A 13,012-nucleotide genomic window follows, 5' to 3' on the forward strand; every position below is an offset into this window, starting at 1 on the left:
CGGCAGATTTCTTTCAGGGTTATTATGGGGTAAAGTATTGTTTTATTAAAGATTACAAAATCTTGCAAGATGCCTTAAATATTACTGGTTATATTAAAGACAACATTTAGATGTTACTTTAACGGTAACATTAATTATGTGAACAAATTTCAACTTTATTTTGAGGGGTATGCGGGGGGGGGGCAACATTTAGATTTTATTAGAATAAAAACTGATTAAAAACAGGTGATGAAGAATAACAGAAAAAAAAATAGAATCAGTTGGGTACCAATTGGAGCCATGATGGCAAGAAAAATAGGTCAAAAATTAATTCCAATTATATTTCAGTTTCTGTCACCTTTTCACTTTCTTGATTTGATCTCCTTCTCACTACTGTGAGATTTTTTTTTTCTTTTGAGTCACGCTATGGTGTCACAAGAGTTCAGCAGTTTTTGATATTTTTTTCTCTTGATGTTCCACCATTTCATGTGCCCAAACAGTGTAATGTTGACACTGATGCTATCCAACCGATTTACAAAAAATCCCCATACATATAATTACATCAAATGTTTGCATTAGCACTATGCAAAGCAGAAAGCAAGACTCTAATGAAACCCATAAAGACTGAGTCAGAGACAAACAGTAGGAACAGTAGGAAAAATGGCAATGCAAACCTGATCTTCTTCACTTCAGGTTATTTACATTCTGATTTATTCATAAAAATAGCAAAGCCTTTTCACACAAGCAGAAAAAGAAATCCCCTTTAAGAGTAGAGTTGTCAAATATTATTTTTCTGCCAAGAAATGTTTATTAAATATACGCACATATGTTCTGCCCTGATGCACTGATGTATGCATTTTTAAGTATAGTGTCATTTTTTGTTGAAAGGTAAATGGCACACGTGGATGTGGGTCTAAAAAAAAATTATATAACAATCACAGAAATTAGGTAATAAACAGACAAAGTCAGTGTATCAGTAAAACTAATAACAAGTTAAGGTCCGGTACTTCATGAATAATGTGTCTTTTGGTCTTCATGGTCATAATTATTAAGCCTAAATCTGTCATTTATGACGACAAATTAATCAGCAGGATATCAAGACTTCAAAATGTACAGAAGCACCAACTTAATCCAGACAAAAGCACTAGATCTGTTAGGGGGAGGGAAACGTGCACTAAAATTCTTCTTTTTTTCCCAGCCCAACAGATGCTCCTTCTTTGTCAGGGTATAAACGGCTCAAGGGAGGACGGACCAGCTCCCCCCAGCTGGAGCCACAAACCAAGCTACCCAGGTGAGCAAGTCAGAAAGCGATTCACTCAGCAGTCGACGCTTCAGACCCGGTTGAATAAATCTGAAGTGAATAAAGTCATGAAGATTCAAAAGTTCCAGTTAGTGGTTTTGCCAAGTGGCTTGATTTTAAATACCAATCCTCCTTTACACATTTTGTCATGCACTACAAAACTGCCACTTGTTGCATTTCCCATAAATATTAATATTTACTTGTTGGATTTCCTCCTGATGTTTTCCTTGAAGAACTAAAAAGAAACTACAGTACTATTAGGTAGAAATAAATAAATAAATAAAAACATACAAATATCCTGAAAATCTGCTGACTGCTCAAACTTAGAACAGGTGATAATTATGTAAAGGTATATGTAGGTCAGAGCTGTCCAGTTACAGTTAGCTTTACAGAACAGAAGTAAAAGTTATTATGACACATTCAAAATGTAAAAAAAAAAAAGTGAGATCTTACTCCCTCTACTATGAATATTCAGCTGATATTTTCTGATTATTTATTCACGTCTTAATAGATAAGATGCCCACATGTACGCCTATGTATGTATATAGCACATAAGAGCTTGGTTTCAGAGTAAGCAAATCAAAGACTTGACATCAATATTCAGTAAAAACTATTTTATTCTTGTTTTCAATATGGATCTACGGGAATTCCATGGAGCAAAGTTAAACAACAAACAAACAAAAAAATAAAAATAAAAAATAACCGATGTAGGATACAATACAAGAGAGCAAATAACAATACCATATGGCTATTATAAACATCTTTTGTACAAAAGCAAAATCAGCGTGTTGCAGGAAAAAGCTTTAAAAAAACAACAACTTCAACAAAGTTTTAATAGTTTTTCATACAGTCCTAATTTTACAAGCAATCTTCATCCATGACTCTAATGTAAACTCATGCTGACACACCATGAAAGAACATTATCTCAGAATCTACTCCCTGTGCTGCTGCAAACAGGCCTGAGACGTAAAAATGTACCGAGCAAAACAAATTCCAAAACTACAAGCCAGCCAAAATTTACAACCCAGCCATGTTACATGTATACTGTACGTACTAATATAATGAATTGCTGTAGCAATAACAATGTCAGATTTTAACTGCCCCAAGGAATATTCACATATTAAGTTAAAGCTGTTCAACAGAATTACTTAGCACTTTACCATAAAAAATAAATAACCAGAAAGCAAGAACGTGTGATTAATCATCAGAGACGATATATCTGCTAAAATAAAGGCTAATAGTAAAATGTGTGCAAAAAACAAAAACGTCTTGTTATATACAGTGTTAACACAACTTTAAAAAAAACTGCCGTATATTACATAATTCACGTTGACCGCTGTATATCCATTACATCCGATGGGTCAGTTTAACTAGACTACCTTTTTATCAGGGAGTCTAATGAGGTGATATTGTGTCTCAAGGGACGCTGCAGGACCTACTGCTGTCCCTGAATTTGAAAACTCAAGACACCGTCCTAAACTTTTAAACAGGCTATACAGAGATTTTACGAGTCCCTGATTTTGCGAGATTTTACAGGACGCTTTACATGAGTTTGGACCAGATTGTACGCGTTTAGTAGGCCTACTTTAAGAGATGCGGGGGAAAGTGAGAGGCATGTTCGCTTGGAAGAGGAAGAAAGTATGCAGACATGTCGTCTCCTCCTTTAGCTTTCTTACAGATGCTTCTAAAAAACACAGCCTCACCAGATGACAGAATAAACGACAATAGATGTCCATTTAGCCATCAATAAAAAATAAATAACTTAAAAAAGACAAGTGAAACTTTGGAGGCCATGCCAGAATATGCAGAATTTATGTTACTTTTAATTTGTATTTATTTATTTTTTTGCAGCATTGTCTGGACAAGAAGGTATAAAACATCTATTAAAATAAATTCATAAATTAATATGTGTGACCTACAGGCTACTAAACGGAGGCCTGAGGGTGAATGCTGACATTTTGCAGGTTAATTACAGTTGCCGCCCATGTCACCAGTTTATAGAGGTTTCGACACTTTTAAAGAACAACTTGTGTTGATATGTAGCCTTTGCTTAAAAAGTAACGTAATAGCAGTTTAACACGTGAAAAATAAATTAGACGCACCACGTCTCATTAAGCAATAATAACACTATATTCGTGGGCCTAAACAACAAGTGTTTTGTACGAACTGCTGTTTTTGTGTGCTGCTGTCTTTAACGGATACTTCAGCAGCAGAGAATGTGACATCAGTTAATACGTACAGAACGCGCGGCTCTATAAATATGGCTCAGTAATGCGGACATGTGCGTAAGAATGAGATTAATTCGTCAGTCCGTAACTGCCTGTCACTGCATCTTTAACAAGACTAAGCGCACCGACGCTGAGAGGTTCTACTTACAACTCAGCTGCCTTCTGGCAATTAAACCATTAATATTGCACAATTCCGAGACGAAGTCTTTTAACAGCGACTTAACAGGTCAATTAATATTCATCAATACTCCTCTCTCAAGCAAAATTAAATAAATCGATTTCTAAACACATTTGTCGACATGTTATTTGCCAGAAAACCGTTACTAATGGCAGTTCGTCAGTTGCCTACTACCGGTTATACACAACATGTGACAGACAAACCACGACGAGAACAAAGCAGTTAGAATCAAAGTAAAAATAATCTAATAAATTAACACATTCCAGATGTGAAATAATGCCAGTCTTCAACCACAATCTATTCGTGTATATATAATCCCGGTCAAACAAACCCATATGCACACTGGCCAGCAGGTCCACGGCACTGAAGAGATAACATTAGGAAAAAAATTCACTGGAAAAAAGAAAGGAGAAAAAAAACCTAAAACAATAAATAGACAAACTGTGTCCGTGTGAATAAGCGCTCCAGATATGTTCTGTATAGACTAGGTTATGGCCGTGGGTTTAAAACAGGGAAAGGCAACGAATGGACACTTTGCTTATGTCATGGAATAGCAAATTAGTTCTGAGTATTTTGAGGCTGGGCTAAAGAGACAACGTACGTAAGCCACTTTCTCTGGCCACGTGACCGTCTCGGTCTGGACGCGTCCATGTGAAAGGAGGAACTAAACACTGAATGCAACTATTTTTCTCGATCATAACGCTAATTGGATCCTTTAATTTACATCTTAAAAATCGAATTCAATAACACAGTACTTAATTATTAAAGTACAATAGTGTGAAATAAAAAAAATTACAATAAGCGAAGAAATACAAAGTTAAGGCAAAATATCTCAATCCCCTGTCCTCTATAAATGGTATGGTCGCCAGCTCAAATTCCGAGAATTGAGCTCTTCTGATTCTTAGAACTGGGGTTCTTAGAAGTGGTGATGCAAGAAGTTTCTAGGAAAGCACTACCAGGTGATTTTTTTTTACATTATTTTACTCTGGCGCGCTGTTGCCATAACTCACACGTTAATTAAGGCTGTTTACTGGATTTTATGGTTAAATGTTTATCTCGGCTGATTTTGTAGGTGTTTTTGCGGACAGTTTTTACAGCAGACTGTTTATGTAGTGGGTCTGTCTAGTGAGAATACTTTTTTTCTTCTTCTAGAGAAAATACTTGTGAGAGTTTGGGTCGTCATGCATGATCCACACTGCTCTGTCAGTCATCGCTGCGGGATCGTGGGCTTGTAAATAGTATGCGCATGTAGCAGAGGGATAGAAAAAATAGTTTCCCCCCGAACAAGACAGCTTTCAAAGTTGACTAAATGGCACATGGGGAATAGGATTATGAACCAGGGGTTGTGCAGTGTATGATCAAATACAAAAACAGAAGCGTTAACTGAGGCATCTGACGATTTCACTCTTTTTCTCTCAGTGCATGTCTTAAACTCGGGAGTTCGCTCAGAAATCGGTGTTTTCACTCGCGCTCGCTGTTTCTCTTCACGTTTTGGTTGTGTTGTCCTGTGCCAGAATCACAATCAATCACATACTATGCTTAGAGATGGTTTCTGATTTGGTTGTACAGTTGTTGAGCGTGTATTTGCCATTTATTGTTTTATTTTCATTTTTTCTGTCACGCATCAGAAACCCATTAATGTCATTATTGATGTTGTCATTATTAGTAGTATTTATTTTATCAGTGCATGAAGTGTTACATTTTATAGTACTTCAGAAAAATCTGGCAGTGTTTGGCAGTAGATATGCAACAGAAAAGTTTGTATCGTTATACGGTTGTTGTCAGTTGTAACGGCACGAGCGCAGCAGACCTGCACACGTTTCTCTGGAGTCTTCGTGTTTTATTTTAAATGTATGTTTGGTTGTTTGTATTGGTTTATCGTTTCGTTTTAAAATAAGTTGTAATGCTCCCGTCAGGAGTGCGTCATATTAGAAAGAAGTGTCTATGCGTATGGTTAAACAGACATAAAAAAAGAAAAGAAAGAAAAAAAGAGAGAGACTATCTTTAAAGTGCTGCTTGGCATTGAGCGAGTGGCTCATAATTCTCCGTGCGCTGTTTGCGTGTTGTGGATCGGGCTCTAGTCCTGGAGTGAACACATTTAATGGCGTTCAGTCACATAGGATTAAAGTATTAAATACAATTGAACGCTTAATAATAAGATGGAAACCGAGAGCAAGAATGCGAGACAAATAAGAGCTCAACAGAAAGCGCGTGTGCTCTGCCATATGGCACTTTCCTGTGTTCGTGAGAAGTTGACGTTGTTTATACAGTCATAGTGATTTAAGATGCTAAACGCCGGGGAAATTGCCAAATGTGACTTAATATGCGAGGTGCAGGTGTTGTCGGTCTCGTTATGGGTTGCTAAAGGTCAAAACGGTCTCTGGGTGACCTCTCGTGGACGCAAAACTTTAGATTTCCTAAAGAATTGCCGAAATAAAACTGGTTGTTCAGAATATGAAATCAGAGTGGCTACAAATGTTATTTGGGTCAGTTGAAAACATTTTCAGAAGAGCTGGTGTATTCAGGTGTTATGGTGGTTTCTCTCACACTGTGTGTGTGTGTGTGAGAGAGAGAGAGATTTTTATTTGTTTGTCCAGTGATTAAAATCCCGATCCCTTTCCTGGTCATTTGCGTGTTTGCCTCCTCACACAAGTGCGTTACAAAAGGCTGAGGGGCTGATTAAGCTGCTTTGGCAGCATGACAGCTCGCGGTCGGGGATATTAATGTTATGTAGGCTCAAATGGAAACAGAATCGCGAATACTGAATGTTCAACATGTGAGAAATGTTCGCCTAACTATTTAAAGGCGTCCAGTGAAACTATATGTGTCAAGGCGCCAGATGTGACTGGGAAAACCGAGGTGAATCATTCAGTAGGCTATCTGAACTTAGGAAAGCAGAAAATGTGTTTTCACAAAATGAATCTATAAAAATAAATAAATAAACAAACGCTTCTACCGTATTAACAATTCTTGGGTTGTGTTTGTTGACTATTCCACTTTGTCTGTTATTACACTCATTCCTCAATAGTGAAGTGTATCGGTCCACAGCACTGCAATAAACAGCCTAACTACATTTTCCCATGACTCATTCTAGTTCGTTCTCCCCACATAAAGTCTTTAAAATCTCAGAGAAAGAAGCAATTTTCTTCAGAAGGCAAGAACTGTGTGTACACACGCACACACATTTCAGTGAACTTGGTACATATTAAGATAAATATACCCTTTTCTGTGACTAACCTCGCCAAGTGCCTAAAGTTCTTTATAACTGTGAACTTGAAGGATAATGCTGTCAGATAAAAGATTATTTTAGGTAGGAAGCAAAATGATTCTCATACCTGACAGAACTACACGTGGATGGACGTCAGTTCTCTAACTAAATATTTGCATCGTTTGTCGCCACCTACCGGAGAGAGCGGGAAATTTGGCGGCATTTTAGAGAACTAAACATGTAATTGATTTTCAGATTAAAGGGATAGTTCACCCATAAATGATAAGTCTGTCATCATTTACTCAACCTCGTGTTGTTTCAAACCCTATTGATTTTCTTTCTTCAGTGGAACATAAAAGGAGATGTCAGGCAGAATGACAGCCTCAGTCACCATTCACTTATATTGCATGCAAAAAAAGTTGCAATGAAAGTGAATGGCGACTGAGGCTGTCATTCTCCATAACGTCTCCTTTTGTGTTCCTTTGTCAAAGGAAAGGCAGAGGAGGTACACATTGACAATTTTTTGATGCATAACAGGGTTAAAACTATATCCTTAACAGATGTTTTGACATGGTTCCCTAAAAAAAGCAAAGAATAACAGCATTCCCTGTTTCTGAAGTTTTTAAACAGCTAATATGAGTTTCAAAGATTTTTGTGATGTAAGAATAACACCCAACTTTTCTCATTTTAGCGCATATTGATAAGTGAGCACCGATTACATAACTCACGGTTCACTTTGTTTCCTAACAGATCTCGAAAAAATGACTTGTGCAGCCGACAGCTGCATCCAATTCACGCGTCATGCAAGTGATGTTCTGCTCAACCTGAACCGAATGCGTAGCAGAGATATCCTTACAGATGTCATGATTCTGGTCAACAGACAACAGTTCCGAGCACACAAAACGGTCCTTATGGCATGCAGGTGCAATTTGAGACTATTTGAATTTGTTACATGCTTTCTTGTAGTGGAAATATGTTAATTTGAGAACCCAAAAGTTTACTAAAATCATAATTTCTCCACAGTGGGCTCTTCTACTCAATCTTTACTGATTCACACAAATGTACCCTGAACGCCATCAGTCTGGACCCTAAGGTCGACCCAGAGGGTTTTGCAATCCTCCTGGAGTTCATGTACACTTCACGTCTCGCACTGAAGGAGAGCCTCATCATGGCCATCATGAACACAGCCATCTATTTACAGATGGACCACGTTGTTGACACCTGCCACAGATTCATAAAGTCCAGGTACATTAGGTCTTAATTATACAACATTAATTAGATATTATGCTAGACTTGAATGATAGAAAGCAGATGTTCTTTAATTTGCTCCGTATCTCCATGCAGTGACTCCTCCATAAAACTTTCCAGAGAGGACTTTCTTGTCAGCCCCCTGCTTTTACCTCAAGACGTTCACAGCTACAGACCCCATGAGGTGATGGAAAACGTTCCTGGACGGTCAGCTACTTTCAGAGATGGGAGACCCTATGGTGTCTGCATGTTTAACGGGGTCAGCGCTCCTAACAGCTCGTACCTTTACAGCCAGTTTCCCATGCAAGGTTTTCCCTTTCCCCTTTGCAAGCTGACAGACCCCAAAAACACTTTCTCAGACTTCTCAAAGGGAGCCATCATCCAACACAAACACTGCTCGCCGGCTGATGGCAACAACCCCATCCTGGCCGACTTCACCCGTAGCGCCACCGGCGGGAGCTCAACCACTTGCCATGCCAGCTCACACTCTTCGAGAGAACTGGGAAGAGATGAGGAAATGAAGCGGGAGACCTTGGAGGGAGGGGTCCATTCGATTGGGATGAGCTCCAGAAAGCACAGCTTCATCAGTGTGGCCCAGGAGCAGCAGAGGGAGAACGGGAAAGAGCAAAGTTCCCTGGCAGAGGAACATTTGAGCCACCAACACTACTCCATGGGCATGTCCTCTAATGGACGCAAAACCTTGATGAGCAGTCCTCAGAGCCCCCTTAAATCAGACTGCCAGCCCAATTCCCCAACGGAATCGAGCAGCAGCAAAAACGCTGCCCTTACGCAGGCCTCGCAACCCCCAACCTCTCAGGGTACTCAAGACCCTAAAGCTCGTAACTGGAAGAAATACAAATTCATTGTTCTCAATCAGAGTTCCAAGGAGGAGGAGACCATTCCTCATGACCCTGGAATGCACTCCCCGCAGAGGCCGGGCTTGTCTGCTTTTCTTCACCATGTTGATTCTGAACATCCCGACTCGAAGGCGACAACGAAGATTAGCGAGCAAGGCGAGGACTTCACTGTGCCTCAGGCCAGTCGCCTCAACAACATCATCAACAGGTGAATTTTTCCAAAGGAAATCTGACTCTCTTAAACAACCAAAAAGGTGTCATCCTCTGTGTACAGTAACCAATTAGAAGATCTCGTTTCCCAATGCAATTAAGTTCAGAACTGGGGGTTTGTGAGTATTTTGTGGAACAGTTTTCCACCCTCCGCCTCCACAAAGCCAGATTGAATTTTTCTCCATCCATTCCAATCCTCTTAAAGCACACAGAGGATTTACCTCTTAGCCGAAATGTGTGAAATACATTCAATATCCTAGAAAATTTTTAGTGAATTCCTATGCAGATCTAAAATGTGCTGTTTTCCTCAGCAGAACTCTAGAGGGATCACAGAGGAAAAGTGGCAGCCACTCTTCGCTCTATATGAGCCATTTGAAATGCTCGTCCTGTGGCTCCCAGTCTCCACAGCACTCTGACGTCTGTCCCAACACATCCACCTCACGTCTGGCTGAGGAAATGTCTGAGATGCACTCCGAGTACTCTGATTCCAGCTGTGGTGAGAGACACTTCTAAATAGATTCCTAAAAACCTGTTTGCGTCTTCCAAAACCAACCTAAAACCATTTCTCCTTTGCCTCACAGAAAATGGAACGTACTTTTGTAATGAATGCGACTCCAAGTTTGCAGAGGAGGAAGCCTTGAAACGCCACATGCTTCAGGTCCACAGCGACAAGCCATACAAATGTGACCGTTGCCAAGCAGCGTTCCGCTACAAGGGAAACCTTGCCAGTCACAAAACAGTTCACACCGGTAAAAAATAAACCGCCGCTGCTACAAATGTCATTTTGGCTGCAACTTGCAATGTTTTGCTTAACCTCCTTTCATTTGTGCTGCAGGAGAGAAACCGTATAGATGCAATATCTGCGGGGCTCAGTTCAACAGACCAGCTAACCTCAAAACCCACACACGAATTCACTCAGGAGAAAAGCCATACAAGTGTGAGACCTGCGGCGCTAGATTTGTGCAGGTTAGTGCTTTGAGTTCCATATGTATATATATATATATATATATATATATATATATATATATATATATATATATAAAAGATATTTGCAAGACCAACATGATATCTTTGCACAGGTTGCTCACCTTCGGGCTCACGTTCTGATTCATACCGGAGAGAAGCCATATCCATGCGAGATCTGTGGCACTCGTTTCCGTCATTTGCAGACACTGAAAAGTCACCTGCGAATACACACGGGAGAAAAGCCCTATCATGTAAGCATATATAGAGCAATGGCAACTATATCAATAAAGTGCAAAAGCATTCATTCTCACCCTAACTTAACACTGTTCTCCCATTTGCTTTTCAGTGTGAGAAATGCAACTTGCATTTTCGCCACAAGAGTCAGCTGCGGTTACACCTGCGGCAAAAGCACGGCGCAGTCACCAACACCAAGACCCAATATCGCATGTCCTCAACAGACCTGCCAACCCACTTAATGTAGGCATGCTGAGCAGACACTTAGTGGCAGACCTGACCATGGCATTATACGACCTGACTTGTACAATCATTCAAAATTTTTGTGCCACACTGTGTTATTCGGACAAAAAAAAACACTGGCAAGAACTGCCAGTCTAAACGGGTTTCCTCTACATTTTAATATAGAACCACAATATGGTCACTTGTAGTCACTTTATTGTTTATATTTACATACATATATATATTAATGTTGGGAGTGTTTTTACGTTTTGAATTATATATACATGTGTGTGTGTATGTGTATATATATATATATGTATATATATATATATTTATATATATATATATATATATATATATATATAAAAGCTTTATTTTGTTGGAAGAAGGATGGAATGTAAAACATTTAAATCCAGTTTTTGAAAATACAGTATTTTCTAACAAAAAAAACAAACAAACAAAAAAAAACTTTTCTGAAGGTTGATTTTTGATTGAGGTTGGAATATTTTAAGTCAAAACACATTTCTCGCAAAGCAAAGAATTGTGTCACTATAGATTTTTATATGTAAATGTACAGGTTACACTATGTTGGAATGACCTCTTGTAAGAGGAACTCCTGACTGTGACTATAGCATTGAACATCTTTCTTGGTTTTTGACGTGTACTTATGAATAATGGCTGCTCTCTCAAATGGAAAACATGCATGAGGTGGGTCGCCTCTGATAAAAACTTTCACCATCTAGGCAACTGCATAAATATTGTGTCAGTGTAATTACTTTACATCAAGATTGCTCTCTGCTGGCAGAGCCGATCTGGAATTACATGGTAACATATGCATTCAAAAGTAATAATGACAATAATAATAATAAAAGTAAAGGTACTACTATGACCAAGGAGATATTTTGCTTCAGATGTATTTGTATAGAAATGTTTTTTATCCTCTCTCTCTTTTTTGGCAAGTGAAGGTTTACAGTTTTGTCTTTGTTCTAGAAGCTACGTAAAAAGGTTATACTATTGTCTTTCTTTTCTTTTCTTTTTGTCTGTGTATACACTGTGTACTCAAGGTGCCTTTCTCAATGGTGTCTGAATTTCTTTTCATTCAGTCCAGCTCTACTAAGGTACAAATGAAGGGCAACATGTGTCCCTTTTTCCCCTTTTGAGCGAGAAAACTTGTGAGAATGTTTTTGTGACAGAAGAGTGTGTGTGCGCGCATGTGAGCTTTATAAATGCTTTTCACACACATCCAAGAAAAAAAATGCAACTCGTTGCGTGAGCTATACATCTTCAGGACTTGTTTTGGGATTGGGCTTTAAAAAAAAAGAAAAGAAATGCATTAAGCTTACTGTAAAATATAGATGTATGAATGTATAATAAAAGTTTCTATGTCTAACATTTGTGCAAAGCCTCTTTGTTCTAAATTAAGCAAAAAAAAAATCATCCTCTCACACTGAACTGCTTTTATTTCCAGCAAATTTCTTGTGCAAATGTTTTTAAACAACTGACACAAACCGAACATATTTCACAGGCATTTGATGAACATAAATTGAATAATGCATTCCTGAACAAAGGTCGCAGTAAGTACCTTGTGTGGTCACTTTCAGTACTACGGTGCATTTCATCCTCATGGACCAAACCAGATCTGCCAGTTCTCGCTGTGAGGTGTTTCCTCACTCTTCCACCAACACACTTGCAAGTTCTGGGACATCTGTGGGGAGACACACAGTTACACCTGGTTTGGCACTGCAAGGACGATCGACTGTCCTTTCTTGTCTCCCTGCAGCACTGTGTTAGGCATCTTCTATTATGGACACTGTTCTGGCCACATCTGCAATCCACATGCCTCCTTGCAGCAGGGCTTTGGCATGTTCACACAGGTGAACACATAAGCTTAGCATTATGGGAAGATTTGCATGTTACAACAATAGCAGAATTGTTAGAGAGTCAAGCAAAAAAATCAGGGAACCAAATCACCACAAGCTTGGGGTAGTGAAAAGCGATGCTGGAAGCTCCATACTTTTGTTGTATCAATTCCTTAAACAGGATTAGTATAACATAAAGAATGAATGAATCACAGTAGGAGTTTACAACTGCAGAACAGTTCAGATATAGTGTTTTCATTGAAATTTGCTTTATTTTACACAGGTACTACTAATTTACAAATTACAATAAATTTGTAACTAACCGCACTGTCTAAAACAACCCCCAGATATATACGACATCAACATGCTGATATATAATGTATTTGCCAAAATGATATTAACTAATGCTCAGACCTATGGTGCGCACATTATAGTACTATTCTGTACATACTCTCTAGTATTATACAGATATCATCCATCTAAAAGTTTTTATCAGTTCAACAAGGCCATATAGTGCAAGCCT

At 38.8% G+C, this 13,012-nt stretch overlaps 1 protein-coding gene across 3 annotated transcripts; it reads left to right on the top strand.

Annotated features, from left to right (window-relative positions):
- Positions 1-1,125: 1,125 nt before the first annotated feature.
- On the top strand, positions 1,126-11,499 carry LOC132151890 (B-cell lymphoma 6 protein homolog). 3 transcript variants are annotated; one of them, XM_059560402.1, is made up of 9 exons: positions 1,126-1,270; positions 7,644-7,815; positions 7,917-8,138; positions 8,238-9,206; positions 9,523-9,704; positions 9,790-9,957; positions 10,044-10,174; positions 10,288-10,425; positions 10,521-11,499. In XM_059560402.1, exons 1-9 carry the CDS (start codon positions 1,186-1,188, stop codon positions 10,653-10,655), a joined length of 2,202 nt encoding a protein of 733 aa, XP_059416385.1. In that variant the 5' UTR covers positions 1,126-1,185; the 3' UTR covers positions 10,656-11,499. The 3 variants fall into 3 exon arrangements, with proteins under 3 accessions (XP_059416385.1, XP_059416383.1, XP_059416384.1); XM_059560400.1 differs by lacking the exon at positions 1,126-1,270 and adding an exon at positions 4,604-4,644 and having other exon boundaries at positions 9,520-9,704; XM_059560401.1 differs by lacking the exon at positions 1,126-1,270 and adding an exon at positions 4,604-4,644.
- The last annotated feature ends 1,513 nt before the right edge of the window (positions 11,500-13,012 follow it).

This window comes from Carassius carassius, chromosome 10, assembly GCF_963082965.1.
Source record: "Carassius carassius chromosome 10, fCarCar2.1, whole genome shotgun sequence".
Classification (NCBI taxonomy): Eukaryota; Metazoa; Chordata; class Actinopteri; order Cypriniformes; family Cyprinidae; genus Carassius; species Carassius carassius.